The sequence below is a fragment of the Pterocles gutturalis genome, unplaced genomic scaffold, assembly GCF_000699245.1.
Source record: "Pterocles gutturalis isolate BGI_N339 unplaced genomic scaffold, ASM69924v1 scaffold10160, whole genome shotgun sequence".
Taxonomy (NCBI): Eukaryota; Metazoa; Chordata; class Aves; order Pterocliformes; family Pteroclidae; genus Pterocles; species Pterocles gutturalis.
The window spans coordinates 4705-31990 of NW_010140804.1; the positions used below are offsets into that span (position 1 = coordinate 4705).

The following is a 27286-nucleotide window of genomic DNA, read 5'->3' on the forward strand; positions in this document are numbered from 1 at the left end:
TAGAAAAGTCTTTACCTGCTAAAGTTGAACAAATTCTGAGGATGGAAATGAGTGCATTGCAGAAGCAGTATTACAAGTAAGTAACAAAACTTGTAAAATTGTGCTGTTTTAGTGATATGTCTGCATACAATTTACTGAAGTATAATAGTTTCTGTAATGCAATTTGAACTTGAGGCTTCTAGAGTCTCACAACAGTAAAATTCTATGAAGGAGGGGCTCAAGAATTATAGTGGTCTATTCATGTAGTTTCTTATGTTTGGCATATTAGTGCATTCTTTTGGGAGCTGCTTTTTTTCTTTAGCTTGTTTATATTTCGGAGAGCTTACATCTTTCTTGCTTCCACATGTGGTTAGAAATTACTTATATTATATGTCTATATTATAGGTGGATATTAACCAGGAATTATAAAGCCCTCAGTAAAGGTTCAAAAGGCAGTACCTCAGGCTTTTTGAACATCATGATGGAACTCAAGAAGTGTTGTAACCATTGCTACCTCATTAAACCACCAGATGATAATGAATTCTATAATAAACAGGAGGCCTTACAGGTAATGTCACTTTTTAATTAAGAAAAAAAAAAAAATCTGTTTTACATCTGTAATATTCACACAATTTTATAGTGCTCTGGAAGTTTATTATTTTTATTGAAGTATATTAAGAAAAAACAGATTATTTGGAAAATGTGCATCCTGGTTGTTACAGGCAAGTAAATTGATTTTTGTTTCTTAATTGGAACTGAATAATTGAGAGATAATTGACTAAACAAAATATCTCTGATTTTAATTACAATCAAAGTAAAAAGGAAATAGTTTGAAGCAGGCTGTGTATTTTCATGCAAAATAAACTTATTTTAAACCTAAGTAAAACCAAGCAGCTAAGCAGGTAAATGTGACGTGAGTGGAAACGTGTGTGACTGGCAGTGATATACCAGCAATCTATGTGATAGCAGAAAATGATCTGCAGGATGCTTTTAAGCCTTTTTTATAATCAAATACTGTTCTCTGTATGCCTGCAAGTGAAAGGAAATGAAAGTAACAAGCATCCAAAGCTCAGTCTGATTTTGTTGTTGCTGTAATGAATGAAAACAATTATCACTACCAAAGATGGTCTATTGTTTCTTTTTTTTTTTTTTTTTAAGGTTATCTAATATTTGCACCAAAAATGTCGGGAAGCACAGCAACAGGTTGTTGTTGATGCAGTTTATACTAACATAAGTGTTTCTAAAGAGATTTTTTTTCTGTAAGCTTTCAAGTTGATGTATTAAATACCTTTCCAAATCTACTAGTTTGTGCAGTAACAAATATCTTCTTCCTTTCCAGCATAAAGAATAAAAGCACCTAACTCAGAATTTAGCCTTCTCTAAAAATCTGGCTCAAACGTCTTCACCTAAAGGGGCCTAACATTTTCAACATTAAATTTCCCGTTTGCTTGAGTTTCTGTTCTAGAGAAGGCTTAACAGGCTTTAGGGGGGTTACAGTGTTAGGCATCACAAACAACATTCCTCTCACTTCATCTTGCCTGAGAAACTTGATTGATAGGCTTCGTTTAAAAATACTTAGAGGGTTAAGAAGCAGTACTTATTTATTTTCAAAAGATGGGAAGTGAAGAGAAAGTATTACTAAGATAGTTTTTTCTCAATCTTATGTTTTATTTGTTACTAAATTTTATTATTTTTTTTACTTGGCAGAAAAGAACTTGGGTCTACATCATAACTGCTTAAATTTTTAAACCCATATATTTACTTGGAGTTAAGATATGACTTAAGAGTGGGAACTGAACAATTAATTTCCTTTAAAAATGTGAATTAGTAATCCTGTTGATTTCAGCTTGAATCAACTCAGCTAAAATCAGTGTGCTTAGTTAATGATGCATATTAGTAAGCTTATATAGTAGTGTTGTCTTATGGTCACATGAATTTGGTGTTTGTTTTTTCTTTCATAGTTTTAGGAGACTGCGCTGTATGCATGCTTTAAACTATAAAATTCTTAGTGAAGGAATGTCAAATTAAAGAATTCGTCTTTTTTTTTTTTTTTTAATTCCCACAGCAATAGAAAGAAAAGCAAACCTCGAATGAATGTCTAAACAACTGCAGTGTGCATTAGTGTTGAGATGAACTTAATTTGTAATATGTATTTCTTGATTTTTGTAGCATTTAATACGTAGCAGTGGGAAACTGATCCTTCTTGACAAGCTACTGATCCGTCTGCGAGAACGTGGCAACAGAGTTCTGATTTTCTCACAGATGGTGAGGATGCTGGACATCCTAGCAGAATATCTGAAGTATCGTCAGTTTCCCTTTCAGGTAAGAATCTTGGTGGCAGTAGCCAAGAAGCTTTGATCTTTGAATATAAGAAAAAATCTCTACTCTGAGGGTGACAGAGTACTGGAAAAAGTTGTCCAGAAGTTATGGAATCTCCATCCTCTGTGACATTCAAAAGTCTCCTAGACATGACCTTGGGCAGCCTGTTTTAGCTCCAGGTGTCCCTTCCAACCTCAGCTGTTTTGTGATTATGTGATCTTTACCACTTTGCTTAAGAAAAAGCGTTATTTTTCTAGAAAGACTGGCATTGCTCTATGCTAAATAGTATTCTGAAATTAAACTGATGAATTAAAAATTTAAGTGATGTGTTGCATTACTTTTTTTCCTTCATGTAACAGTTTTGGCAGTTGAGAGTTCAAGTTGCTCTCATTTTGAATATAGTATAAGAATTACTTTTTTTAACTGTAGTATTCAATCTTTTTAGAGACTTGATGGATCAATAAAAGGGGAATTGAGGAAGCAAGCACTGGATCATTTTAATGCAGAAGGATCAGAGGTATTTTTCCTATGGAATTTGTTTTCTTTTTTTTCCTCAAGAAATACAGAAAACATTGCTTAAAAAATGAAGGCTGAGAAGAGTAAGGAATATATCAGTAAGGTTGAAAATATAAGGTTTATGTATAAATAAATGTTAAGTATAAGGTTTATGTCTGCTGATTTTTTTTTTTTCTCTAAGAGGTTAAGTAGAAAACACATAGTTTATGGAAATGGTATTTAATCTGTTGTGTAGCTATATTTTTTTTTCTAATACTCTTTATCAAAGTAGCTTTAATTAGTATATAAATACTGCAGAAATTTAACCTCAGCCTTGTTGCTCCGTAGAAGTTAACCCAACATTTACAGGAGCATTGAACTTAAGCACTTAGCATCAAAACTTCCTTTGGCAGTGGGCAGAACTAATTTGTGTATATCCTTGCATGAACAACCATATATAATTGTTTCAAATCTGGCTTCTGTTACCTATGTTTGTTGCAACTTACTTGCCCTGGAAGAAATAGTGAAGAATTTATTTCTAGACATTCTTTGAGATCAACCTGTGAATATATAGGTGTCTGTTACAGAGTCTTTATTTTCTGAGTTGGAAGATTTGTAGCTTATTTAGCAAGCCTAATATTTGTAAGCCATTCCATACCTTTTATCAGCTATAATTTTTTGTCCTACACAGGCAGATTTGGGGGAGGAGAGATTGTTTTGTTTGTTTGTTTTAAATCTGTAGTTGAATGATACCAATTATCAGTTGCTGTTGAGCTTGTTTCTGCTATGATGGGGGTAGAAGGACTTAACTCCATAGTGTAAAATTCAGATATTTGTTAAATACCAAAGTTAATACTGTTTCAAATTTCCAGCGTAGACATTGTTGCCGTTTTCTGAAATCTTTGCAGTTACACTGTACATTTTTTGAGATGAAGAGGAAATTAAACTTCATGCATTTTAAAGCGGAGGCAAACTATTAATTTATGTTCTCAGTTTTATTTTTTATTTCTTTTCTAAAAATTCCTAACTTTTTGTGTTTTTTGTCCAATACTGAGCTAAGATCTACGTGGAAATTTCTTAACGCAATTCTCAAGGCTTCTTCATGAGTGTAATGGTTTGCTGTTTCCTGTAACTGTACTGAAAACTGGGATTGTTTTTATTTTTAACCTTTTTTTTTACTTTTTCTTGAATTTCAAATGTTGTTTTATTGCATGTCTCAAGATCCTTCTGTAGCCCTTCACAGTTGTCTCTTTTTCATCCTGTTGCTTATTCCATTTTCATACTTTTCTTGAATATGTTGAACAGCACTGAACCTGGCAGAATACTTTTGCTTCCTGTTTCCTAAACAGTTACCTGTAGACATCTTCTCTGCTCTGACATGGCTGCTTAGCCTTCCAGGACTTGGGGCAGGGGATGTGGGAGAGAGACTTTGTAACATATGAGGCTTTAACATAAGGGTTTTCATACTTTTTGTCCAGTCTTTTTTGTTTGGTTGGGATTTTTCGGTTGGTGATCATCTTCTAGGATGCTGCTTGCTTCAAACTGTTGAGAAGTCAGTTACTGTTTATGAAAGAAATTGACATCAATGTTTCTTTTTACTTAAAGAAGCTTTAACTATAGAAGAGTTATGGAATTGGTAGTGTATGATTTTGTAGTCTGCCACAGAGTGCATAAGCAAGTGTGAGATTGGTTCCTTTAAGGATATTACGACTATTGTATATAAAACTATTTCTTATTTTATGATTTCAGGACTTCTGCTTTTTACTGTCTACTAGAGCTGGAGGATTAGGTATCAACTTGGCATCTGCTGACACTGTAGTTATATTTGATTCTGACTGGAATCCACAGAATGACCTGCAAGCACAGGCTAGAGCGCATAGGATTGGACAGAAGAAACAGGTACTCACACTCAGCTTTAAGGTCCAAAACCCTGGAGGGTTCTGTACAGTAGCTGTCCACTCTTATCTGTACCATTCAGTCTTCCTGTATTAAGAATAACTAATACTTGCTGTGTATTGTCCAAAAATGTTGGTAATGTTCATTTAACTTGCTTTTTTTTAAATCTCCCTATATGGAGAGATAATATGGCAGCTGTGGTACATGGATGGGAGAGAATAGTTGTGGGCTTGTCTGTCCTGCATTCCTTGGTATCATGTCATTCTAGAAAATAATTGCTACATCAGACACATCCCTTTTGCTTAAATATTTATTGCTTCTCTTCAGGTTTCTTTCTTGCAGAAGACATAGAGTAGGAAATGAAGATACAACAGTTTTGCCTGTGGCAATGCTTATGCCAGATCACTGAAGTTTAAGAAAGACAGGTCTAGGAATTTACCTCTCTGGGTTTTTAAAATGCTTATGTAAAAACTGTAGTAACATGATTGAACTAGTACTTCGTATTTGAAGCCAGTCAATAAATTCAGAAGATACATAGTGAAGACAGATTTCTCCTTGTTGTTGCTTGTTTTTTTAATATATACATAGGTTAATATTTATCGGCTAGTCACAAAAGGATCCGTAGAAGAAGATATTCTTGAAAGAGCCAAGAAAAAGATGGTGTTAGATCATTTAGTAATTCAGAGAATGGACACTACAGGGAAAACCGTACTACATACAGGCTCTACTCCTTCAAGGTATATTTATACTTATTTACATAGCAATTTGCACTTAAGTATATTTGACAAGTAAGTAAAAATCTTAAGTTATTTTACTTGATTAATGAAAGGCAAAATAAGATTAAATAAAATTTAAAGTATATTGTCTTTGTAAATTTTTATATGCATATTAAATATATATCTATTGAAAATATGTAGTTTTTATTTAACAGTTAAAAGAAAGCTTAATTGACTCATGATTATAGAGCACTTTTTCAAGTTAAGTATTTTTCCTGAACCATTTTTTATTTCAGCTCAACACCTTTTAATAAAGAGGAGTTATCAGCAATTTTGAAGTTTGGTGCTGAGGAACTTTTTAAAGAACCTGAAGGGGAAGAACAGGAGCCCCAGGTAGGTATTGTTTCTGGACTAGATAAAACAACCAAAAATATGTATGAATTATTTCATTGTAAAGAGAAACAACTTATTTTTTAGGAAATGGATATAGATGAAATCTTGAAGAGAGCTGAAACTCGTGAAAATGAGCCAGGTCCATTAACTGTAGGAGATGAGTTGCTTTCACAGTTCAAGGTATTTACTCTATTCCTTCTCTCCTGCCATAATTACACTTTCCTTTATAAAAGGTACTTTTTCTTTTGTGTACCTCTCTCTCTCTTCTTACTTATGAAATATATGCCTCAGTAAGTCAACTCTGTTTCTAATAAAGTGTCTTTTCACTTGTAGAGGATACCTGCCATCAGTATCAACATTTAAAATTACATGATGTATTTTGATAGTAAAATAAGAGATATTTATGAATGTGTTAATGATTAGAATTCTAGGTAGTTCTGTGTTTTACTTACTGCCTTTATTGTTTAGCAGCTGTGGTATTGTTGAATGCAAAAGATGAAGTTTCAGTTGCTTAGTTGATGACTTCTAGAGACAGCTTTTAGTCCTGAAGTAAAATTGAATGCCAAGTATTTTAAGCGTTATCAGTTAAACATGTTATAATTTGGGTGCAAAAAAAAAAAATGCAGAGCATGATGATTTCTTTAGATCATCAGATTATTAAATAGCTCTCCTGCTGATAGTGCATTCACAACATATTTAGATTTCTACAGTGCATTAATGTTTGGTTAGTTTTATATTGTCACGGTGTCACATTAACTCAGGCATTCAAATGTCATTAGCCCTATTTTGAAGGAAGTCAAACAACAATCATACAGCTATCGGGGAGGTGTTTCATTGTGCATCTGTATTACTCAAGTTTTAAAAGAAGAAAAAGATCTTTTCTCACCTTAGTCCATATTGCGTGGAGTCTCTGTTTCATAAAGGAACTAAAATGCTTTCATTAGATATAGTGTTTCATGAAGCATTTTGTATGCATAGATTGTATATATATCATAAAACAATAGCATATATATAAATACATAAAATATGCCATCTAGAACTTTGTTTTCCTAAGATATTAGTTGCTCGATCTTTTTCAAATAAAGTCATATATTGATTTGATGATAATACATATATCCTGATATACAAGGTTGCCAACTTTTCCAATATGGATGAAGATGATATTGAATTGGAACCAGAAAGAAATTCAAGAAATTGGGAAGACATCATTCCAGAAGTCCAGCGGCGAAGAATAGAAGAGGAGGAAAGACAAAAAGAACTTGAAGAAATATATATGCTCCCAAGGATGAGAAACTGCGCAAAACAGGTGTCTCTTGGTTCTGACTGATGTGTATTTTTATGTTGCTATTGGTTTAGTTTGGTTTTACGGGTTGTTACTGGGTTTTGGGTTGGTCTTTTTTTTCCTTTTCTGAACATGTAGTTTTTACAGGCTAGGTAAAACTTTACTTATGCTTGTTAATCATCTAGCTTTGAATTACTTATTCTGAAATTCCAGATCAGCTTTAATGGCAGTGAAGGGAGGCGCAGTAGGAGCAGAAGGTACTCTGAATCTGATAGTGACTCCATCTCAGAAAGAAAACGGCCGAAAAAACGTGGAAGACCACGAACTATTCCTCGAGAAAATATTAAAGGATTTAATGATGCAGAGATCAGGCGGTAAGATATGGGGGGGATATGCATATTTAAAGAGACAAGACAATTTTTTTTTAATTTATTATTATTGTAGGGCCTGACAGTACAGAATGTGGTTTTATTTTTCCTGAATTTATTTGAAATGTTTTTATTCTAGGCATTTGACATACTACCTTGTGTACTTTGTGGTGCTGACATAGTGAACTCTCATGGCAAGAATTTGAACCCATTTTAATGAGAGATAAAATTACGTTTGAAAAATATTTTGAATTGTTTTAAATTTTTTGATTCCTGCACCCATGAAGGCAGTGATTTCAAAAACCAGTTGTTACAATGGGTGAGCTTTTCTTTTAACATAAAAGAAAAATAATTTGCTTCCCATCATTTCATGAAAAATCTGCAGTGCTGAAAGAATGCAAATCTTTTGGGTCACAGCTACAAAAATTTGAGTGGCCTTTGTTTTCTTTCCAAACTTATTGTCACTGCAATTGAATTAATGTTATATCATGCTTTTTTTACATTTAAAAAAGTATAAAGTCCTTTTTCAATCTTGTACAGCACATCCTTTCAATATTTGGACCTAATTTTTTTTTTTAAAGGAGGAAGAATTGTTTTACCTTTTTGGGTTTGTGAAATGCTACTTTCCTTCTGAAATTTAAGTATGCATTTCTCTAAAATGCTGCAAAACTTCCGAAGTATTTTTGATTAGAGAAATAACTTCAAAGATCCTTTTTGCCTCTCCATTTCATCTAACAACACAGCAAATTGATGCTTTTTTTAAGGTTATTCTTGTGCTTGCACTAGCAATTTGAGGCCTTGATTGTTCTTTTTATTTATTTTATTTTTATTTCGTTTCCTTTCTATCCCAGGTATCTCCAGTTTCTTTCCATCACTTTCACCTTCCTACGGAGAGTATCTTTCATGTCATATTTTCCAAAATCTTCAAATCACCTGTTGCAGCTTGCTCCTGTTACTATATAAGGCATAACATAATGCCTGAAATCTCCATTTATTGTAAATCCACATTAAATTTTTTATTATTAGACACATCCAGCTGCTCAATCTTCTGTCTTGTGAAATTAATAAAGCAATTTCAGAAATAAATTTTACTTTCTGTTGTTTCATTTACATCAGTTCTTAAGCCAATAAAACTCTGACTGGGTTATCTGGATATGCTAAGCTGCCCTACTCTTCCTACTTTTTTTTTCCCGTTGTCCATATAGCATTATACTAAGATTAATAATTGTATTAACACAGTTTTAAAACCAGTGTAGTCCATTAAGCATTCCTTTAAGTGCCAAAATTATTTTCTGTTACTAGGTTTATCAAGAGTTACAAGAAATTTGGTGGCCCTCTTGAAAGGTAAACTTGTTTGATTATTTTTTATGTAGCAACTTAGAACCTTTTTTTCATAAAAATTAGAACAATATGTCAAGAAGCCTTAGGGTGAAGCAAAAAGACAGTGTCTAGTCTTTTTGCCTTGACTATAGTATGACTTTAGCTTAATATCTTCCTTTTCTTCACATATGGTATGTATGCAAACAGCCACACAACAAACCTTTAAATTTGCAGGGCTTCTTACTCTCTTTCTTTGTACTTTACCTGCTGTCTTGTTTAATTGTCATTGGTGATAATCATTCAGTTGTCTTGTTTAATAGCCTGTTGAAAGACTGTCAGTTTATCCCCTGTGATTGTCAGTTAGTTTTTAATTTTCCTTATTGTCACTTCTTATTTTTAAGCTTTATTATTCCATATTTTAAGAAAAATTTCCCATCCTTATTTTCCTTAAAAATATAGTTCATATGAACATATTGTATATAATTATTCTTTTTTTTTTTTTTTTTTTTTTTAAAAGCTGAGGGGCATTTTAAAACTGAAGACTGTAGGGTTAGGGTCCTTTACAGTTCTTGTTGTATTGTCCTTTGATACCTGAATCACTTTTTTTTTTTTTTCTTGGGTCGAAATTGTATGCAGCATAGCAAGTGGAAGTGACTGATAACTGACGTGATCATTCTTCTGTTTCAAAGACTGAAGCAGTCATTCACAATTACTAAAGTTTCAGAGCTATAAAAACGTGTATTTGTTTTATTACAGGTTAGATGCTGTAGCTAGAGATGCTGAGCTAGTTGATAAATCAGAGACAGATCTTAGACGTTTGGGAGAGCTTGTACACAATGGATGCATTAAAGCTTTAAAGGACAATTCATCTGGACAAGAAAGAGCAGGTACAATGTGTTCAGGGGACTTGGGGCAATAAAAATATGATGTCTGAATTATTCTTGCACTCTGATCATAACAGAAAACGGTTTTGTTGGGGGAAAATTTAAATACAAATGTTGGCATGCTGAGTGATCTTTAAGGGTTATAGTAAGATGACTTTTTTTTCCTTTCTGTGTGTGAATTCTCATTGGAGAATGCAGTATTATTTTTGCTTTACTGTGAAATCTAAAAGTAATCTGCTGTTATCTGGAAGACCTTTATATTCTGGAGCTTAATTAAAGCATTTGGTTAAGAAAAAGTAATTTGGTGTAATTGAAAGTTTGCTGCCTTATCAATCTTACTTGTTTTCTTTACATTTTTCTGTATATTTATAAAAGTAAACATTTTAATAGCTTTGTCATTTATTTTAAGGAGGTAGACTTGGGAAAGTTAAAGGCCCAACATTCCGAATCTCAGGAGTGCAGGTGAATGCAAAGCTAGTCATCTCTCATGAAGAAGAGTTGGCACCATTGCACAAATCCATTCCTTCAGATCCAGAAGAAAGAAAAAGGTTTTGTTTTGTTTTGTTTTTTTTAAGGAAGTAGTAATGTAGAAAACTTTGCAAGTTTTAGTAGCTTTTTTTCAGACAATTTTGACTCAAAGCACACTGTGACAGCATTGTCCCTCTATTCACTGGCGGCAGTAACTTGCTGCACATCTGTTCTTCTTTCTTCCCTTGCCATAGAAACTGGTACCAGCTTTGTATTCTCAATTAATATTCACTGGGGACTGTGTTCCGTTACCAGGACTAGAATTCAGGCTTGCTGAGGAGCTGTTGTGTGTGAAAAAAGGAAAGCCATATATGTCAAGTGCAGCAGTAGTTGTTTCTATCCTCTGAACTTCTTGCCTTGCCACCTTGTGTATCACAATGCCTAAACTATCCACTTCGTTAGCACTTACACTTGGATGATGATTTATGCTTTTATTCATGGTTAGCCAAGTCTCTGATGCAGCTCGTGGCCACAATGTCTGTTTTCCATATTTTAGTCCTGATGAGCTTTAAAGCACATTTTAGTGCTGATTTCAATAAATATTTTATAAAAAATGTTAAGAAAATATAACAATTATTTGGATTAATTTCCTAAGTATAGCAGCACCTTAGCAGAAAAAAAAAAATCTAGTTACCTCACTTTTAGTATGTTCTCTTCCCCCTTGCTAAGCTTCAGACCTAAAGATCCCTTATTTGTGTTTCTAATTTATTTCTGCTAGATATGTCATCCCATGCCACACCAAGGCTGCTCATTTTGATATAGATTGGGGCAAGGAAGATGATTCCAATCTGTTAATAGGCATCTATGAATATGGTTATGGCAGCTGGGAAATGATAAAAATGGACCCTGATCTTAGTTTGACACAGAAGGTATGTCATCTACAACATTTCATCAAGGACTCTTTTTGTTTAGGTAGTAATACTACTAAGAAAAGTTATTAAAAGAGCTTATTTTATGATAATTGAAATTGCAGAGACATTACGTATCAGTTGGAATTTTTAGTATCCTCTTGTTATTAGATTTTAAGGTCTGGTGTATTCAGTTGAAGTATGCCTTCTTGCAGTCAATTATGTTGTCATATTTCAGTGTAGCTGGACCTCTGTCACTTGATTATTTTTTTTCTTTTAAATCTTTTCCTTTCCTGTTTTAGATGTTCTAGTTTTGTCCGTCTTGTGTTCTTGAACTCCGAAAAGAGAGGTTTTTCTACAGATTTGATTTCGTTTCCCCATCCCCACTTAACCCCACTTAACTTCTTCACTTGAAGCTGTCTTTCACTCTCAGCATGAGAATAGCTGTACTAGAATTATTGCAATAGCTCCTTAGCAATAGTGAGCAACAGATATTGAGGGACAGACTAGGGTGAAGTAAACTTTGTGTCAGTGCCAACAACCTATAGTTTTGGGATTTGAGGAGCCAGGGTTGTGTTCAAATTAATTTAATAATGATTCCTACTCCTGCCTTTCATTAATTTGCCTGCTTTTTTGAAACCACCCATTTATATTTTTGCTCTCTGCAATATCCTGTAGTGAGTTCTGCATTTAGAAGATGCATGAGGCAGAGCAATAAGATCTGAGGATGACTGATACAGGAGCTCAGAATTTCTTAGATAACTGTCAAAGTGGAAACAGAAATCTGAGGCTGGTTTATTGAGTTTATTTTAAACTGTGAGGCAGTTTCCAAGACTCACATTGATTGGAGAGAAATGAAAACATTAAGAAATTTTCCATTGCTTCAAGCATGCTAGCATATTTGCTAGGTATATTTGAAGTGGATTATTTGCCATTTTCTTTTACACAGGTTTTTCTGTTCTGTGTGCTCCAGGCTAGGGTCTTCCAAACTTGATAATATGTAGTCATAGCTGTGATACTACCATTGTTCTCCTCAGATTTTGCCTGATGATCCAGATAAGAAACCCCAAGCGAAGCAGTTACAGACGCGTGCAGACTACCTCATTAAATTACTGAATAAAGACCTTGCAAGGAAGGAAGCACAAAGGCTTGCTGGTGCAGTAAGTAAAATTTGACTGTCATTAGTGAGATCAAACAATACACTTATGGGCATTTCAGCCAATTATTTTCTTCTTTTTTTGGTTCTGCTTTTTGTGTAGTATTGTTCTGTGTTGCTAATCATATTACATGAGACTAACTCAATAAATCAATTGCGAGTTTCATATTGTATTATTCTTGTATTATTTCTATGCTTTCTCTACTGCTGCACTAGTGCTTTGTCTCCAGTCCTGAGAAAAGTGATCATTAGTGGCAATAAATAAAATAAAATTAACTCTCTATTTCTTGCAACTTTTCTTTCAAATATCTTTTCTTTGCAACTGTGGTGCAAAGATGCTAGCCAGTTGACATATTAAAAAGATCAATTTGCTTTCAGGGCAATTCAAAGAGGAGGAAATCAAGAACTAAGAAGAATAAGATGATAAAGGCTGCAAAAATAAAAGAAGAGACAAAAAGTGATTCTTCACCCCAACCCTCAGAAAAATCTGATGAAGATGATGAGGATGAGGATAACAAGGTAGTTATCTTTCATATGGTAAAAACGGCTATTTAGTTCTTTTTATTAGTATAAATTTATATCTTATCTTCCCCTGGACTTAATAAAATTTAAGCACCTGAATGTCATGCTTTTACCTGTGGTGACTACAGTTGATGCTGCATCAGTACTAGCACATGGAAGACTGTATGCATTGTAAATTAATGATAAGCCAGTAGCTGAGGGATTATGAGTAGTTTTCCATATTATATTATTAAAAAAATGTTGTGGTCTAATTACAAGTGGCATTGCTCTGTTGCAGCATTCTTTAAAATCTTCAGCATTGTATCTGCTAGAAAAGCAAACCAAATGTAACACACAATTATAAAACTGATATTTCTGGCTAATGTGCCATTGCTACTGATAGTAATTCTTCAGGTAGTTCTTATTCAGGCTCAAGAAAAAACCATCAAGCTCAATTAGAATGAGCAGCATGAATAAATGGTATTTCAAGACTTGCGTGTGAAAGCTCCTGTATATGGCATGGCTTTCATTATTCAAAAATATGTTTTTAACCAATTATGTAAGGTTGTTGTGTTCTGTTGCTTCTGATGTGTAGGCCTCTGTTTTTGTTGTGTTTTTTTTTTCTAATGTTTATCACACAGGAGAAACCTCTAGAGATAAAAATTAAGGTGAATTTTAGGGTTGAACCTAGTTTTATGACTTTGAAAGCAGCTGGAATAAATCGTTGCAAATATATATTCATCAAAAAAACACTTACTACCTGGTTTAAAATAAACTAAAGTGAAGTGTTATCACAGTTCCCAGTAAATTAACATGGGCAACCGAATCCTAAAACTAAGCAAATTAAGTGTTCAGACAACTTTAAAAATGAGCTTTAGACTTCAACCCCACTCAAAACAGAAAACACTGCCAGTCAGTTGATTGACTTTTGGAAAGTACCTAGAATGCTCTCCCCTTATGTATATTTAATAACAGATATTTATCGCTTCAATACTTCTGGACACAGACTAACAATTACACATCTGAAAACTGGACTATGAACAAAAATGGGCTTTAACCACCTAAACGACTGGCTTTAGCTGCTTGGGCGCCACACCGTGTACCATATTTAAAACTTAGATATTAAACTGCTAGAATATCCAGGAAACTCTTGATGTCATTGGATTTTTGCAGGGAAGTTTCCATGATACCTAAATACTGAAGTCCTGGTTGGGCTGATTACTTGGTACCTCATTTAAGTAACTTGTTCAGAGTCATGGGCCAGCCATTCTTTCATCTGTTTTTCTGCAATGTATTCTTTATATGCCTTTCCAGGGTGTACTTCAAAGCAATTCAAAGATTATAATGATTCTTGCACCTGTACATAATACTTCTGTTACTTACTATAGGATTTTTCTGAAAGGATTTGAGTTTCCATCTCAAACCTTATAAGTTAATATTATGAAGACTGGTGGAGTGATGTTTTGTTCAAATAATTAAACGGGCCCCTATCAGACAATCTATAACTAAGACTGTTTTTTTTAAGCCTAGTAAAAGAAACCTCTGGAAAAGAGAAAGTTGGGACTCTGTTACCTTCTGCTGTGAACGTTTAATGTGGGAATGGTAAAAAGTTACTGGGACAAAGCTAACTAGAGGTCTTCTAACATCCTGATCACTTGTGTGATCTGACTAACCAGCTCAGTTTTGCGAGACCTGTTTCCTTACAGTTTTTCGCTCTTCAGAGCCTAACTACCTTTTAGAGGGACAGAATTCTGAGTTAATTCTAAGTTAAATGGACGTAATTTCTCACCCCCGCTACCAAATTAGTACTTGCTTTGTCACATCAAGGAAGTGAGTAGTTCTCATCTTTCTTTACCAATGCATTCAGTTCTATTTGATAGGTGTTAAATCTATGTCTAAAAAAGAAAAAAAAATGCACAGATAAAAAGTATGTTTTAATCTGATGGTTACAAAAGTTGTATAGATAGGAACTGAGTTTGATGTGACATGTATGCTTGCGTATTGCAGGATGAGATTGTTTCAGTGAAACATCCACATAAAAAAATTAAAGCAGAAAAAGAAAATGAAGAAAAGCCTGAGCCAGATATTGGTATAAAGAAGGAAGCTGAAGAAAAAAGAGAGACAAAAGAAAAGGAAAATAAGAGGGATTTGAAAAGGGAAAAAAAAGAAAAAGAGGATAAGAAAGAAATAAAAGAAAAAGATATTAAAGAAAGGAGAGAAAACAAAGTAAAAGAATCCACACAGAAAGAAAAAGAAGTAAAGGAAGAGAAGGTAACTAGGTTTACTTATCTTACATAGCACTAGAAACAGGCCACTAGATTTTTGTGAATGATTTTGAAATAAACAGGTATTTTAGATCTGATCGATTGTCACTTCATTTAAGTCTTTTACATGATTTGAAGTTTTATTTTTGCTACCTGAAACCATGAGGACAGGCATATGAAATGGGAAAGTACAAGCATGTGCAGAAAGTTATTTTATTGCTTTTCTATTCTCCCTTTCCATGCCATTGAGAAAGTAAAATGTACTGTAATTGAATGTCAGCATAATTTTCATTCATATTATTGAAGAAAATGCAATGGTTATGACGGTTGTAAAATATTGTAGGATAATTCCAGAGCCAAAATAAAGTTTACTAAAATATTTTTATATCTTGCCCTTAGGTAAATGAAATAAAATCTGAAAATAAAGAAAAAACTAAAAAAATTCCTTTGTTGGATACTCCAGTTCATATTACTGCAACTAGTGAACCAGTTCCAATATCAGAAGAATCTGAAGAACTGGATCAGAAAACTTTTAGTGTGGTAAGTCCCTTTTTGATAAGTTAGTGTTTATACTTGATAGTCTAAATAACGACAATTTCTGATTGATTCTATTATTAGCCACAGTAACCCAGGTGATCTTTTGCTAGTAAAGTCTCACACCAGTGAATGTTATTGACACTGTAGTAAAGTAGTTTTTGTCTTCATTCCAGCAGTTTTGTTGTTTACTGTATTTATGCAGGATAGGAGGAGAACTTATCCAATGGCTTATCCAAAAAACTGATCCAAAAATACATCCTCAAGAATAACTTGTGTATCCTGCTTCTTAAAGAGCAGACATGAATGAACTTCAGTGCAATTTCTGGAGTCTCTGGCTTTGCTTTATCATATACACCTTACTTCTTTGCAAGATAACAAGAGAAAGTTTCAGTACTTCCCTCCTGAAGTATTGCAGACTGACATTAGTAGACATGGGAGAGAACAAATGCTAAAGGCAGTAGAAATACCTTGCTGGAGTAATCTCTGAGACCAAGATAATTTTGTTTAATCACTTCTTCTGACTAAGAACAGAATCAATATTAGATACACACACACAATTTATGTAAAGTTTTCTAGGCTGACTGGGGCCTTTGGAAAAGTATCAGTGAGTTACTTTGAGCAGCTACTCTTCTGTGCATGTTCAGTCACTCAGATTTGAAGGAGTTGTTTCTGCCAGCCAGGTTTATTGGGGCTGTTGTGCATGCAGGCTGTAATGTGCAAGTAAGATTCTCTTGAGTTATAGCAGTAACTGGTCTATGTATGGTTTTATTCCAAACATTCCAGGTAACTCACCTGTGATTCCCAAGATGAGCTTTGAGTGATTCAGGAAGAAGTGACAGAAAGTTACTTGATTTACATGTACAGTTACATTTTTCTGATCATTTACATACTTAATCTGTGCACTCTCTAAGCAGTCTTGAACTTTTTTTTTGTTGTTGTTGTCCTGGAATGTATATTTATCATTGTGTTATGGTCATATGCAGTCTAATTAGCATATTTAACTACACCTTCTAATGGTTCTAATGGAATTTACTACTGTGGATTGTTCAGGTTTACATAATTTGTCTCTTTGTGACAAGGAGAACTTGCACTGTATCTGTTCACCATGCCATTGTAGTGGGATGGGATTCCTAAGCAAGTGCCTATAATTTAAATCATATTAACTGGTTTTATCAGGATTTATTATTAAACCATTTGATACAAAGTGTGCAAATTCAAGAACACACCTGTGACCTATCTATGTTGCTATCACTGTTGTTACTAATCTAGGCATACCCAAATTAGCTTTACCTTCTTAGATAGCACACCTTCTAGTATCCGTGTACAACTGAGCTTCAAAAACTGCTTGGAGAAGCAGTGTTGATCCTCTGCTGCATGCTAGGTTTAATTGTTGCACAAAGTATCTATTTGAAATGTACTGAACAATCTCATATTTAATTTTGACATTTTCTGTAGCTTTCAAGGTCCTAAAAAGTGTAAGTCTTGTCCTATATGCTTGTGCTGAAAGTTATAACTATGATTTTTAAACCCAGTTGTATTGAGTCCTTTTCCTTAGAAAATCCTTCCATTAAATTAGTGCTTTCTTAAATCTTTGTTATCTGTATTTTTTACAATATAATGCTTTCATAGAGGAGTAAATTTCCAGCTGGGTTTAAAACACAACATTTTCCAAAGGAAACCTGTAAAACGTTTTTAAGAGCTGTGAGCAAGTCTTGTGTTTCATTTGGCTTGTACCAGTGCTGTCTTTGAATGTGTCATAGTTTTAAAAGGCCACCAGACAGTCTTTTGTTAAACACCTGATGGGGTGAGGTGAGCACAAGGGAGGGTTTCACTCACCACTTAGGGTAGAGCAAGAAACCAACGATTTGGGAAAATAAAAAAAAAACAATTGAATTTATTAACTATTTACAATCAAAACCAAGAAGCAAGATAATGAGAGAGAACTACATCTTAGGAAAGGCACTTCTCCCTCACCCCTCCCTTCTTCCCAAGGCCCAAAGGCTTTGTTCTGTACCTTCTCCCCTCCAATGGCGCAGGGGGGCAGGGAATGGGGGGTGCAGTCAGTCTGCTGCTCTTTCCTCCTCAGGGGAGGGCTCCTCACAGTCTTTCCCGGCTCCAGCTTGAGTCCTTCCCACACAGGGTCAGAGTCCCCCGATGACTGCCTGGCTTCAGTGTGGGTTTTCTCAAAATTCACAGCTTCCTTTGGGCACAGGTACTTTATCTTCCCACAGCCTCCACACTGCAGGGGCATCTGTTTTCTGGGGCACCTTCTTCCTCTTGTTTCTTTTCACTGAGCAGCATGTCTGCATAGTTGTCTCTCTCAGATCCCACTTCTTTCTGCGCAGCAGGTTCTCTCATCGGCTCCCAAGAAAACTGACTCTTGGGTGAGCCATGGCAGAGGCTTGGGCTACAGAAGGTCAGCTTACAGGAGAAGCTGGCCAGGCAACTGGACCGCCAGGCCAGTCTGGGCCCTGTCCATCTTCGTGACTCCTCTTCAGTATGTCATTTGCAGAGGTGCTGATTGGCTCAGCCCTGGCCTGGGGTGGGTCCAGCCTGAAGCTGAGGACATTTCCAGCAGTTTCTCACAGGTGCCAGCTTGGTAATGCTGCTTCCCCCACCCCCCCGGCTGCTAAGACCTTGGAGCTGAGGGTGGGGGTGAACCCTTAGCAGTCGCCTACAGGAGCCACCACTGCAGCCTGTCCCTTGCTGCCAGCAGAGCTGGAGTACAGGGAAACCTTTAGCAGCTACTTACAGCAGCCATTACTGTGGCCCCTCCCTGCTTCCAAACAAACCCACCACACAAAACCACAACAGCATGTGTATATACATCTCACAGTGACAGGCAGGTCATGTTGTAGAATTCTTTTTTTTTTCCTTTTAATCAATACATGCCTTTTTTCCACTTTACAGTGCAAAGAAAGAATGAGGCCTGTCAAAGCAGCATTGAAACAGCTGGATCGACCAGAGAAGGGCCTTTCTGAAAGAGAACAGCTGGAACATACTAGACAGTGTCTAATCAAAATTGGGGATCACATTACTGAATGTCTAAAGGAGTACACAAATCCTGAACAAATTAAACAGTGGAGAAAGTAAGCTTATTATCCTTGCTTTTTCTTGAAAAAGGAACATCTATAATTGCTTTTATTGAGCAACATGGTTTTTAATTGTTTCTCTCATTTCTTATTCACCCATTCTTGTATCTTTCTGCTGTTTTAAATAAGAATCTATAAAAAGAAGATTGTAGATGGTTCTGACTTTTAACGGACTGACTTTTTCACATTGCATAGCAATGCATTTTGTCTAGTAGGTGGAGTCCTCTCACTTCTTACTACCAAAAGCAAACACTAGGTAACTTGTTACTTAGACTGTTTAATGGAAATGCATTCTTACCTTTAAGGATCTAGTTTTTTCAACTTCAAGGTTTGGGTTTTTTTTAATTCCTGCTAAAACAGGCAATTCTGAATTTGTTTTGAACTTTGTATAATTTTGAGGTGCAGAATTCTTTATTCTTTTAAAAATATACTCAAATTAAATTACATATTACATACTAACTGTGACTTGATAAAAGTATTTATCATAATATACTCAGATGTATTTCAAAAATGAAATAAGAGTTTGCATCTTTATGAGCTGTTAAGTTCTTATTGCAGTTTGAGTTACCTGTATTGGAATGTGCACTTTAATCTTTTATGGTTGAAAATCCATCCTGTACTTCCATATACAAAAGTCTGTCAAGTGCTTCATTTTCTTGAAGACTTCTGTTAGTGTAGAGTGCTTCTGCTGTTTTTACTTGCTTTACTTCAAAATATTAAGGTGACCTGACCTGAGATACAAAAACAAGATCCATGTCTTACATTTTGGTAAATGTTATGTTTCTTCGAGTGGAAACTTGTAATAGAGCTATTATAATAGTGCTACAATATTATATGTAGATTATAAAAATATGTATTCCAGCTATCTTTGATAAGAAGAAATGTAGTTAAACTACTTAGCTTATATAAACTAAAACAGGTGTCATTAGGCACATCGACTGGTTCTCTGCATTTGCAGACCTCTAGACCAAAATTATAATGTTTAAATAATCACAGTGAAGGAACAGACTGTTGCTTCCTGAGCCTGCACACTTCAGATAGTTCTGAACACTAGTATTTTGTAGTCTCTTTTAAGCATTCCACCTGTAAATTTGACTAAAAGAATCCTAGACTTTAGATCTGTTACCTGTGATCATAGAAGCAAATGTTTTCTTCAGAGTTTTGGCATCTTGGCAACAAAAGATTTATTTGTTCTTCTTTCATTCCTTCGAGCACAGATTAGGCACAAATTTATTGTCATGCCACTTCCATCCTCTTTCACAGTTCTCATTTGGTTTCAAAGGCTTTGACCAGGCTTTGGAATTCTGTGAAAAAATTCTCTCACTGATATTTTAATGAAATAAGACTTGTAGGTCAAATGTCTTGCACTGTATGTTACTGACTTACATTTTTATTTACTGAGTGATAAATATGTAAAATTCAAACAAACTTTCAGAAGACATATAGGAACTGATAGCTGCATTTTTAAGCAGTTTCACAAATCATTCTGTTAACACAGTTGTTCTTAGTACTACTTTCCATACACTTAATATTACGAAGTGACAAATTGTTAAAGGAATTAATCTTTCAAACATTTGAAATACAGCTAAGTAATGTTTGCTGTGTTGCTAGGCAATACTATGTAAAATTGATAGTGTTTCTAGTTTACTGAAATACTGTTCAAATAATTTCAGTTAAATCTACGTTCTGTTGCATAATACAAGAAAAACAAGTGTAGAGGAGAATTATAACTTTTCTTTTCTTCTTCCTCAGAAATTTGTGGATTTTTGTCTCTAAGTTTACAGAATTTGATGCCAGAAAGCTGCACAAACTGTATAAACATGCAATCAAAAAACGCCAAGAGTCTCAGGTAGTGTTTCCAGACACTTTCTAAATACAGAAATATACATTTGCAGTATTAAAACTCTTTTATCTAGATTTAAACGATTATAGGGAACACAGAAATATGCTTCAATGAGCGTTTGTGTTTTGAGTAAAGTAGTTTCCTTTTTAAGGATATTTTTCTAATGAATTCAGATCAACTTTGGGATTTATCAATGAGTTTTTGTACTTGTCCCTTTTAGCAACACAATGACCAGAATATTAGCAGCAATGTGAATACGCATGTGATTAGAAATCCAGGTAAGAAACCTTAAGTATGTTCTTGTCTTAGATATCTAGTCTTCATGTTTATTTCATTTCATTTTTCTCCTAGATACGTTTCCCACACTAAGTATCATAGAGGTAGGCTGATTAGCAAAACTTTACTAGTTTGCTGGTGAAATCCAGCTGAGTGCAGACTGAAGCTGGTCCTTACTGGTTTTAGTAGCACGATATTTGACCATCCTTTAAAAAAAATTTGGAAACATTTTTTGTGTGCAGTTTTGGGGAGGGAGAGAGGTCTACTTTAAACCTGTAAATTTATTGGAAATTCTGTGGCTGTTTGTAGCTGTTGTAATGTCACTACTGTGTAAGAAAGCAAGCTATTCTTTGAAGTCATAGTTGGTAATGTTACATGGGCTTTCTTTTATTGTTGGCAATAACACTGACTTTTCTATGGTCCCACACCTGCCTTCTTGTAATACTCGCTTTTATCTTGGTTACGTAACACTTCAAATATCTTTTCATGGACTTAAAATATTGTATTTTAGGAATACCACTGAAAGTCTTTTATTAACAAGGTGTACCTTTAAAACTCTTATGCTGAGGCCATCCCTTCTTAGAGTGGAAGCTGCTACTGTTTTATCTAAAATTGCTCTACCAAAGGCACCTCTACTCACTTACTGTTCATTTGGACCACACAGCTTCACAGACTGAATGGAGAGGTTGAAAAGTTTGATTTCTGAGTCCCACACATCTACCTTCTAGCTGGCTTCCCTCATACTTCTGGGTTTCTTTCAGTTCACTCACATTGGTGCACTTGTTTTTCCACTATTTAGATATTGTTTCTATCAAACTATAATGTCACTTTCATACTGCTTTACATCAGACAGGTAGAAATGCTGTTCAAATTACGTGAAGAAAAGACTTTGAGACTTACTTTTAACCTCTGCTTTATTAAACAGATGTGGAGAGACTGAAGGAGAATACAAACCATGATGACAGTAGCAGGGACAGTTATTCTTCTGATAGACATTTTTCACAATACCACGATCATCATAAAGACAGGCATCAGGGAGATGCTTACAAGAAAAATGACTCTCGGAAAAGGCCCTATTCAGCCTTCAGCAATGGAAAAGATCACAGAGACTGGGATCACTACAAACAAGACAGCAGGTGAGTTTGTTCAGCAACTTTTAAATCTGTTCAGAATTCCCTTCCCGGTTTTGTAGTTGTATTGGGTCTGAGTGTTGGGGTTTTTGGTAGCCAGGGGGAGCTACAGTGATGGCTCCTGTAAGAAGCCACTAGAAGCTTCCTTGGCTCCAAGTCGGACCCACCTCTGGCCAAGCCCAAGCCAATCAGCAATGGTGCATCCACCTCTGTGAATGACATATTTAAGAGGGGCGCAGCACATGGAGCAGGTCGGTAGCGCAGCCCCAGCCAGGGCGCAGCTGGCAAGCCCACCCCAGCCCCCACCACAGCCCCAGCTCAAGAGCCAGGAGCTCTTCAGGAGCCTGCAAAAGCACCTGCAGTGGAGAGACGAGTGGGATGTGAGAGAAGCAGCTACTCGGATACCAAGGCCAGTGAAGAAAGGAGGGTGAGGCGCTGTGCTGGAGCAGAGATTCCCCTGCAGCCAGTGGTGAGATGGCAGGCTATCCCCCCTGGCAGCCCATGTTGATTAATGGTGGAGCAGATATCTAGCTGTGGAGGTCCCCACATTGGAGCAGTTGGTTGTGCCCATGGGAGGGACCCACACTGGAGCAGGGGAAGAGTGTGACAAGTCCTCCCCCTTGAGGAGGGAGCTGCAGAAACAACATACAATGAACTGATTGCAGCCCCCATTCTTGTCTAACTCCACCGCTGACAGGGAGGAAGTAGAGAAATTGGGAGGCAAAGTTTTTGAGCCTGGAAAGAAGGGAGGGGTAAGGGAAAGTGCCTTTTTAAGCTGTGGTTCTATTCCTTATTATCCTACTCTCTGATTTGATCAGTAACAAATTAAATTAATTTTTTTCCCCCAAGTCAAGTCTGTTTTGCTTGTGACCATAAGTAGTGAGTTATCCCTCCTTGTCCTGGCCTTAACCCACAAAGTTTTACCTTTTGTTCTCCCAATTTTCCTCCCCATCCCACTCAGGGGAGGAGGGGAGTGAGGAGGAGCTGCATGGTGCTTATTGCCAGCTGGGCTTAAACCACAACAGTAGTATGCTTGTAGCAAGCACCAAAACATCCTTTTTGAGTAATGCAAAACTGAAAAGATTATATGTCTCTAATGCAGTTCCGTTGATTTGACAAAATTGTGGCTCCTAATGTGTGTTTAGTAACCCTAATACAAAATAATTCTTTTTTTAGATACTACAGTGATAGTAAACATAGAAAGCTAGATGACTACAGGAGCAGAGACCACAGGTCAAACATGGAAGGAAGTTTTAAAGACAGCCGGGCTCATTCAGATCACCGTTCCCATTCAGACCACAGGATACATTCAGATCACCGTTCCGCTTCAGAGTACAGCCATCATAAATCTTCTAGAGATTATAGGTACCACTCAGACTGGCAAATGGACCACAGAGCTTCAGGTAGTGGCCCAAGGTCACCATTAGATCCGAGGTCTCCTTATGGTTCAAGATCTCCCCTAGGACACAGATCTCCATTTGAACACTCATCAGATCACAAAAGTACACCTGAACATACATGGAATAGCCGGAAAACATAACAAAGACTGACATTTTCTGGACCTTTTCCTAGCCATATACAGTAAACTAACACAGTAATTGCCTTACATGACTTGAAAGATATGGACTGGATATTCTATCAGTAGCAGTATTGTTACTTCTTTCCAGATGCAAGGTCTATTATCCCAATAGAAGAAAAATATTTTTGTATTTAAAGTTTATGCTGCACTGTGCTGCAAATGTTGTGGCACTTTTTTTAAGAAATGGAAGATGTTTACTTTTACAGGGACCTCAACACTGCCCCTTTCAGACTGGATCTTACTATAAAACTCTTAATGTCAAAGTGGTTTTTGGCTGAACACGTTTTAAATTATGTTTGTAAATGAACTTTTAAACACTGACCTGTGCTTATATTTCAGGAAGGAATGAGGAGTTTATTTTCTTTTGTTTCTTAGTAAAGAACTCTCAAGGACTTTGTTCACTTTCCAAAGCTACTTGTTTACATTGTACACTGCGACCACCTTGCCGCTTTTCATCACAAGCTTGAATATTTAAATTCTGTACCTATAAGTGTAAAATAACCAGGATTTCTCCTGTTTGTGATCAGTTATAATGCCTTTTTACAAAACAAGCAAGCAAACAAAAAATAATAATAAAAAACAAAACACACAAACTAATGGGTGTAAATTATTGTAAATTAATTAAATGAGCTTTTTTCCCTCTCAGGCTTTTTCTGACTGTTCCTTTCCCCACCAACTCAGGCCTTCATGTCACAAGTATGAAACAAAATCAGTGTACTTACATGTTTGAATAAAATGTCTTGATCAAAACACTGTTCAGAACGTAAAAATGGGGAAGGGGAACATCTTACTCCATTTAGTGGTCCTTTTTAATTGGATACTTTAGATACATGTTTTGGTTGGGGGGGTTAATTGTTTTTGTTCTTTTTCCTATTAAACTGTTAGTGTTGTGAATGATTGTAATGAAATGGTAAGAAATACCCAGCTAAACTGTGCCCTGGAAAGTTTTTCAGATGCATTGGTTTTAAAGAAGGAGTGATAAATGTCTGAACACTTCAGAATCCAAATCAGCCAAAATTTATTGTAAATCCATTTGTGTTCCCTCTTCAACATGGGCAATAATGTCAAATATGCTATGCAGCCAGTTAATATTTTAGAAGTTTTGAATTACTTTATTGACAGAATTGTTACAATGCACACTGATTGTACATAGGTAACTTCTATCTGACAAATTAAATTTAAACTAAAATGATATGTGGGGTTTTGTAATTTTCTGATGTGTTTTCTTCTACAGTGTTAACTTTTTCTCAGGTTTACCCATAAAAATATTTAAGTACTAAATTTTAATATACAATGCGATAATTAAGGAAGATATCTAATGTGACATCATATGCTTGGAGCTATGTCTGTTGCAACATTGAGCATTTTTTCCAGTTAAACAGGCTTATATGAAAGCATTAATATAGAACTAAAGTCTGTTGACAAAGTATCTGTTAGGATCTCACTGTAGGCATAGTTGCTGCATGTAAAGTTTTAAACCTATTTCATGTGGGCTGGGACTCAGTTAATGCTGCTTCATTTCTTAATTCTTAATCTTCCCAGGATCTAGAGGGTTGTGAGTTATTCTGCTTTTCAGTTTAGTTATTGAAGCAGTTTTTAGGCAGTTTTTAGGCAGGAATGGTGTCTGATAAGGTTGTGCATGTGTGCCATGCGTCTTCCGCTTCCAACAGTGAAAATAGAGAACTTGGAACACTAACTGATTCTTACTGTGTGGGTATGCATAGATCTATCAATAGAGCATAGAGAGAGCAGTCCCACTAAGCTTGGTTTACCATTAATGTAGCTGTATTATGGCATATGTGGATGAGTGATGTGGCTGGTCTGCATCCATTTTTGTTAAAAGTATCTCAGGTTTCTCTGAAATAAACAAGAGGGAAAAAACTTACCTGGTGGCTTGGATGATTAGGATCTTTGGCAGCTGGTCTACTTAAGCTGTGTTAATGTTTATTCAATCATATTTACAGATTTACAAATCACATTTGCAACAGTTCAGTTTTTTCCCATCTGGTTTCAATCAAGTCTTCCGTATAAAGTTTGATGGTGGAGATAGCCTCCATTGCTTATGAGGCTGACTGTTATGGTGGATCTTACTATTTAAAAGAATCCCATATCCTCTGCAGATAAGCCATTTTTAATTCATTTTCCGTGCATGCTTATGTGATCCTTCTTTTGGTGATTTGTAATGAAAAGTCTTCGAAGAGTGTGTCCAGTTCCAAAACATCTATCAGATACTAATGTTGCCTGTCTGTAAGAGGTTTTGGGAAGTAAGAATTACAGCGACTGCAACAGAACTCCTTGCATGGCTGCTGATAAAAATTCAGGTGGTTCATCTACCATACATGGAAGTCTAAGATTTACATCTTAATCCTGTTATGTATTTCTAGTCTACCATTCCCAGTGCTACCTAAAAAGAGTAGGTCAGTCTGAAAAAACACATTAAAAATGTATTGCTGCTATTAGTTTCAAGGACAGAGAAATGCATGGTCTGACTGGTTGCCATTAGTTCATCAGCTGCTGTGTTGGCGTCATCATTTACTCTGTTTTCCCCATTTTGATCTTCAGTGCAGATGTCCTGGTGTCTGAGTGGCACTCGGACAGCTTCTGGTTTCTGAGAGCCTTTCACTACTATCAAGAACAGGGCTTGCAAAGGATTCAAGCACCAATCACAAAAGGAGGGCAGTTTTTGCAGAAACATGATGCTCCTATAAAAGGAGTGTGCCCCAGCCACCCTTTGAAACATGGACAGCACAGCGACCTAGAGTACTGATTCGCTATGCTGAATACCTGTGATGCCTGTCCTCCTTCTTCTCAGAGCTTGATGGACTTGTTTTGTCCCTGTATGATGTTCAGTCAACAAATGGATCTTGTTACCTTCATAGCCTTCACTGTTTAGCTGCAGGTTTCCCACTTAAAGTGTAAAATCCCAGTGAAGTACTCTTGGAGCAATGTATTTGAAGGACCTGTTTCAATCTCCAGTATTGTGCTTAGTGTTGTGTTCAGTCTTAACAGCTTTTTTTGGTAGGAAATTACCTCACCGTTACTTGGGAAGGTGGGCGAGACTGAAGACACTAAAGGAGATGATCCTGATACACCTTTTCTGCTGGTGAGACATTTTATTACAAGTTTCTCCGTGATTAAGTTTCATTTAAACTGCAAATTAATTAAATCCTAGCTTCTTTTTGTGTACTATGGCTGAAATGAGGTCCTCTCATCTTTGCCTTTTTAGAAGTAAATGTAAACAATCTCTTGCTTCTATTGGAGAGTAGTAACTATTAAAATAGGTAACACCTGGTATGAGTCATCCACTTGTACTGAAAAAGGTTGTTTTTACTGAACTACTTTGGGAGAAATATGTAGTGCTGCTGCTTCTGTCTATTCTTCCAACAAGCTGCTATGGTTGCACCTGAAGTTTAAGCTTTGTTCTTAAAACTTTATGCCGAAGCTTTTATTTTTGAAATACCTCCAGAAGCTGTAGCTAAGAAATACAATTGTATGAGGCACTGCTAGGAGGAGAAAGATGAAGAGGTACATGGAATTTTTCTTATCCTTTTCATTTTTCTGTGTGGTCCAATTAATTATTATTCTTAAGATACAAGCAGAGAACAAAAGAGTAATGAGGAGCACATTCTTGTCCACCCATCCTTATACTCCCCCACAGTTTGGGGTCAGTGAAAGATCTTCCTTTGGATATGGCCAGTACTAAAACAAAGAATATTTCTAGCATGTATTTTCCAACCCTAGCCCTACCAATTTATGGGTAACTCTTTTTTTATATTCAAAATTTTTGCCAAGTGAAAAATTGCTTTTGTGTAAATAATGACATTTAATGATGATTGTTAAAAGAAAGAGTTGCCATTGTTCACTTGAAAATAACTATTTC

General features: G+C 35.7%; 1 protein-coding gene across 1 annotated transcript in view; it reads left to right on the forward strand.

The window, feature by feature from the left end:
• CHD1 (chromodomain helicase DNA binding protein 1) overlaps nt 1-24040 on the forward strand; it is a gene marked incomplete at its 5' end in the record, with an annotated part of 27888 nt that extends 3848 nt beyond the window's left edge. The window contains 23 exon segments of the mRNA XM_010083809.1: nt 1-76; nt 385-547; nt 2149-2301; nt 2744-2815; nt 4543-4692; nt 5278-5426; nt 5702-5798; nt 5883-5978; nt 6928-7104; nt 7294-7454; nt 8751-8792; nt 9525-9655; nt 10062-10200; nt 10899-11049; nt 12066-12188; nt 12563-12703; nt 14693-14956; nt 15349-15489; nt 18397-18575; nt 20331-20427; nt 20642-20699; nt 21623-21833; nt 23004-24040. The exon segment at nt 1-76 is cut by the window's left edge and continues 30 nt beyond it. Of these exon segments, the coding sequence (XP_010082111.1) occupies nt 1-76; nt 385-547; nt 2149-2301; nt 2744-2815; nt 4543-4692; nt 5278-5426; nt 5702-5798; nt 5883-5978; nt 6928-7104; nt 7294-7454; nt 8751-8792; nt 9525-9655; nt 10062-10200; nt 10899-11049; nt 12066-12188; nt 12563-12703; nt 14693-14956; nt 15349-15489; nt 18397-18575; nt 20331-20427; nt 20642-20699; nt 21623-21833; nt 23004-23367 (3335 nt within the window).
• Nucleotides 24041-27286: the final 3246 nt, after the last annotated feature.